This window comes from Symphalangus syndactylus, chromosome X (assembly GCF_028878055.3).
Source record: "Symphalangus syndactylus isolate Jambi chromosome X, NHGRI_mSymSyn1-v2.1_pri, whole genome shotgun sequence".
Classification (NCBI taxonomy): domain Eukaryota; kingdom Metazoa; phylum Chordata; class Mammalia; order Primates; family Hylobatidae; genus Symphalangus; species Symphalangus syndactylus.
In genome coordinates, this window is record NC_072447.2 from 142,303,225 (window position 1) to 142,309,197 (window position 5,973).

The 5,973-nt window shown below is 37.5% G+C and overlaps 1 protein-coding gene across 1 annotated transcript; it reads left to right on the forward strand.

Moving 5' to 3' along the window:
* The first annotated feature begins 1,172 nt into the window (after positions 1 to 1,172).
* Positions 1,173 to 1,538, forward strand: LOC129476036 (putative SNURF-like protein). The gene has a single exon (XM_055268603.1). It carries the CDS (start codon positions 1,173 to 1,175, stop codon positions 1,536 to 1,538), a length of 366 nt encoding a protein of 121 aa, XP_055124578.1.
* The last annotated feature ends 4,435 nt before the right edge of the window (positions 1,539 to 5,973 follow it).

The window sequence follows — 5,973 nt, forward strand, 5'->3', positions numbered from 1 at the left end:
CGAATTTTTTTCCCATTGCAATGGGAAACTACTGAAAGTATAATTTTTATTTTAATATGATCAATCAAATGCAATATAGAAAATGAATTGGGTGTGGGTGAGAAAAACAGCAAGACCAATTCAGAGACGATAGCAATAACCTAGACCAGATATTATGATATTTTTGACTAAGGCTTTAGTGTTGAGGATGATACAAAGTGATTAGATATAGAATATATTTTATTGGTAGAAGGAGCAGGACTTGCTGCTAAAGGTAAATTAAAAAAAAAACAAGGTTTTTTAAAAGACTAAAGGAAAATGAACAGACATTTGGCAATTTTGACTAAGAAAAAAACAGAGAAATCACAGCATTTAAATGAAAAAGAGAATATAACCACAGGTACAGAAGAGACGTTTTAAGTATAAGTGTAAAGCATAATGATATGTACAATTTCAATCAAAACATTAAAACCTATATTAAGTGGATAATTAAAGCTATATAAATTGTCAAAAATAGAACACCCCAATAGACAATAAGCAACAAAATAAATTGAAATTTAGTCAAAGACCTATATCCTTAATAGGTATAGGAACAAGGCCCAAATGGCTTTATGTGTGAGTTCTAATCATCTCCAAGGCATAAGTATTGTCTAACTTGAACTGTTTGAAAGTATAAAAAGGTTGTAAAACTAACCATTTATTTTACCAGAAAAATATATCACAGGAAAGGAAAAATGAAGCAAATTTCACAAATGAAAACAGATGCAAAAGTTCTAAATAAAATGTTAGGAAATCAATCCACCACTGTGTCAAAAAAATAACATATCATGACCAAGTAAGTTTCATTCTAGACATACTAACATGGTAACACACTGGAAATTCTATCATTATAATTCTTCATATTATCAGATTAAAAAGAAAAGATTATCTCAAGAAGCATTTTAATTGGTAACATTTCGTATTCATTTATGATTATAAAAATCCTCTTCTCATTTCAAGAGTAGAAAAAAGCATATTAATTTAATAAAGGGTATCTCACAAAACCATACTGTAGGATAACTGCTTCAGACCATTTTTGATTGACTTATAGCAGACCAAACCTATTGCCAAGAAGAACTTAAAAAGTTGGATGAAGAGTGGAGTGGCTGTCAGAGATGCCTGATGTTTTGGCCTAAGGACCAGTCAGTGAGGCAATGGAGCAAGCAAGGTATCACTTACACCTGAGATGGACTACAGACCAGCACATGCCAGAGGTGGAAGTTCAAGTCAAATACAGAACAGCTGCACTGAGCAACCAAGAGTGTCAATTGTACCTGAGGCATTCTCAGCAGCAGCAAGTGCCTGTGGTGGATTTCCAGGCCAAACTGAGACAGGTATTCATAACTGAGACACCAAGATGTGGTAAAAAGCCATACTGGAACAATGAGGAAGCTGAATCCAAGCAGAAACCAGGCTCCATCTACTGTTTGCTTCTGCTTATTCGGGGAGGAATGAGTGATAGCCTAATAAAAAGAGAAATTAGCAACTTCGAAATCCTAAGTAAGAATAAAAAGAATTGAGGCCTTCATCATGTTTTTATTTTTGCTGCTGTGGAAGCTGTATCTTTAGGTAAATACATAGTATAAACATTTCTGGATACAGAGTTGGTGTTCAGAGAAAAATATTTCGTTTTCTAGAAGAATATTTATGTTGCCAAACGTAAGGACAAGGGAAACGGTCCATTAGAGGACTTCATTGCCCATGTGACCTATTTTTACCTCTCTTCTCCCAAGCGAAGGCAAAATATGGGAGGCCAAGGTGGGCGGATCACCTGAGGTTGGGAGTTCGAGATCAGCCTGACCAACATGGAGAAACCCCGTCTCTACTAAAAATACAAAATATTAGCCAGGCATGGTAGTGCATGCCTGTAATTCCAGCTACTTGGGAGGCTGAGGCAGGAGAATCGCTTGAACTCGGGAGGTAGAGGTTGCGGTGAGCCGAAATCGTGCCACTGTACTCCAGCCTGGGCAACAAGAGTGGAACTCTGTCTCAAAAAAAAAAAAAAAGAAAAGAAAAAAGAAAAATCCTAAGTGGAATCGGATAGGAATAGTAAATCAAGGAACTCTCACAGAAATCATAACAAAAAGTCAAGACATAGAAAATCTCAGATAATTTCTTTTTAAAATTTTCCTACTCGATTGACACCAAATGACCACAATATAAAACAAAATGGAATTTACCTCAGAAACTCAAATCCCATCTGAGCATACTTCAATACTTGGTTATGTTCCTAGGTCAGTGACAAAATAAAGATCATCAGGAATAACTCTGGACTTTATGCTCCTCTGTGCAAATATTTCTCTTACACCCTGTTGCCTTCCCCATTGATGATTCCTCCCTTTTCCCCTTTTATATCTTCTGCCTCACTTTCCATGTTGACTCTTCCTACTCATAAATATCAAAATGCTTAAATCATTCCTAATTTTAAAAACTCATTCCATAACCCCCAAATATCATTGCGTTTTTTTCCTTCACAACTAATCTTCCTGAAAGAATTATCCACATACAGAATCCTTTATCTTCCACTACTGAATTCACAGCAATCTGCCTTCTTACTCGCCACTTAGAGGTAACCGCTCTCACCAAAGCCATCAATGTCCTTCTAGTTTCTAAGTTCAAGAGATAATTTTCAGTCACTCGTACTTGACCTAGTTGCATCATTTGTCACTGTTGACCAACTTCTCCTTTCTAGACTTGGTTTCTGATATACCACTCTCTATTTGTGTGTTTCCTTTCTCTCCCTCTCTGACTCTTTCTCAGCTCTTTTTCTAGTTTCTCATCTTTTAAAGGATCCTAAATATTGATGTTTCCCAGGTTTCTATCTTCAGCACTCCCTTCTTCTCAATCTACCAATATTTTTCAGGTAATCTTATCCACTCTTATGTCTTTAAATTGATGATTTCTAAATCAATGTGGAAATTGGCCCATACCACCTTTGAGGATACACATCTCATTCATTCATTCAAACTAATTCATACAACATTATTTTAGGCACTGAGGATCCAGCAGTGAAAAAAACAATTCTTCCCTATAGAGCTCACATTCTAGTGGGGAAAATGTACAGTAAACAATCAAATATGCAATGTGCCAGATGGTGATAAGTTCTATAGAGAAAACTTAAGCAGTAATTGGGGAGATAAAGTTGTGCTTTGGAGGGTCCAATCTAAAATAAAGTGGTCAGAGGATAGTAGGCTCAAAGAGAAGATGTACATATGAGCATAAGCCTGAAGGAGTTGAGGGAGTGATTCAGGCAGATATCTAGGGAATGAGTGCTATAGGCAGAGGAATAAACAAGGGCAAGAGTCATGAAATGAGACTATGCCAGTTGTGTTTGAAGACCATTAAGGAGGACAATGTGACTGTAATGGAGTGAAAAGGGCAGTAGCGGTATGAGATGAGAACATAAAAGTAACAACTAGCTTAGAATAAGACAATATCAATTTCTGGTTTCATGGAGCTTACAGCCTCATCTATCCAAATTCCTACTGGACATCTCTATTTTGGATGTCCCACAGACACATCAAATTAAACATGCTGAAAACAATTCGGGCCTCCTTCCATCACATTTCTTCCCCTTTCTATGTTTCTCTTGGAGTGAACAACATCATCATCCAATTGGTTTCTCAAATTCAGAAGTCATCTGAGATCCTTCATACACCCCCTTGCATATAATCAATCAGCCAATTGTCAATTTGCCAACTGTATCAGTGAAATCTAGTTGAGAAACAGATACCACTCCAGAAATTGCAAACATATGGAATTTAAAGAAGGTAATTGGCTTAATATGTGATTAAATTGCTGGGAAGCCCAACAGCAGCCATAAGGTAACCCAGAGATTAGCCACTACCTGCCTACCAGGGACTGGAGACAACAAATGTAGTTAGTGTTATCAGATCCCTGAAATCGTAGCTGCCCAGTGGTAGCTAAAACTATGGTGAGGATTCCTGGTAGAAGCTGAGATCATATAGGCAGGGGCTATCAGGAACAACAGAGGGGGCACGACCACTGTGGAACATGCTCCCCAAAGTAGAGCAAAAAAAGGAGCAATACCTGGAGTTTTCCCTTCAGTTTCTAACATTCATTCTCTATACTGCTCAGATTTCTAACATGTATATAATGTCATTATCCTGCTCAGTATCCTTCACTATTTCCCAATCACCTACGGGCAAAATCTAAATTCTTTTGCATGGTATATGTGCTAGTTTTCTATTGTCATATAACAAATTGCCACAGACATAACACTTTGAAACAACACAAATTTATAATCTCAGCGTTTTCATGGGACAGTTCAGGTACAGGTTAACTGAGTCCTCTTCTCTGGGTCTCAACAGGCTGAAATTAAGGTGTGGCCCAAGGCTACAATTCTCACAGAAGGCTCGGGGTCTTCTTCCACACTCATTCCAGTTGCTGGAAGTATTCATTTTCTTGCATTTGTAAGGTTGAGGGTCCCATTTTATTGCTGTTTGCTGGAGACCATCCTGAGCATCTAGAGACCACAGCTAGTTCCTTGCCACATGCTTCCCAAAGGCAGTTCACAACATGGCTATTTGCTATCTTGCTAGCCAGGAGGAGTACATCTCTGACTTTTTAATACCCATTTAAGAGCTCATACAATATCATCTCCCTTTTTATGAACTCTAAGTCAATTGATTAGTAACCTAAACATTGAAGTGATATCCTATTATATTCACAGCAAAATCAGTGTAGTTAACACTGGGAATTTGGGGGCCTCTTAGATTTCTGTATCCCTTGGTAGATCGGTCTCTAGCTTCAACTCTGATAACTACTCTCTCACTCTTTTACAATTTCATTCTAGAATTACAGAACTATGTATCGATTCTGGAATATGTATTTCTATACTTCTATACATGCTATATCTCTCTACTTAGACTACTCTTTCCTCTATTTGTCTACCTGGTAAACTTCTCTTCATCCTTTAAGTGTCAGCTTAAATGCTACTTCCACAATGACACCTTTGTTGACTCCCAGGTGGACTTAAGTGTTCCTTATCCTCTGTTTTTATTGTATTTTGTGTATGTCTCTTTAAAATTACTCTCTCCTGGACTAAGTTTCTCAAGGGCAGGTGCCCTATCTTTTTGGCTGTATCTCCACATCTAGTATAGTGCCAAGTACGAGTAAAAACTCTGTCAATGGTGGTTAGGTAAATGAATACATTAATGAATAGCTGAGGAATTATAAGAAGTCTGGCGTGGAGAGGAGAGGTTGAAAATAAGGTTGTAGAGATTGTGAGAAGCTGCTTTGTGGAGGGTTTTGTATGCCATACCAAAGAATTTGGACTTTATCCTAAAAGCAATAGGGACATCAGCAGGTTTTTAAGCAGGTAATAAAAATACGAGATTTGTGGTTTTAGTAATTTCACTCTGAAAGTTGTAAGCCAGTGTTTCTCATAGTGTATTCTTTGGTACACCTCCATCAGAATCAGTGGTGTTTGGATAATGCAGATCACCAGTCAAACTCCTGACCTATTGCATCAGTGAGTGTCAAAGGATAGAGTCCAGGAATCTGTATTTTAACATACCTTCTCCCCCAGGACTCTTATGTTCCATAAAGCATGAGAATCATTGCAATAGAGATGAATTTGGGCACTCACTGTATGTGTGTAAACCTGGACAAGTTTCTTCACTTCTCTCTGCCTCAGTTTCCTCATCTGTAATATGTCAACAATAATGGCACTTACGGAATGGTTATAAAAATTAAGTAAGGTAATGAATATAAAGCTCTTAGAAAATACTCAGCATACAGGAAGAACTCTATGGTAACTATTATTATCATTATTTCTAGAAAGAGTGAGAGTGGGAACAAAAGACTCTTTTGCACCAATTTGTGTCAGTGATGATAAGGACATGACTCAAGGCATTGGCAATCGGAATAGTAAGAAAGGTATTAAAGGACATTTTGGAGGGATTATCCACAAGGCTTTTTCATTGTACAGGA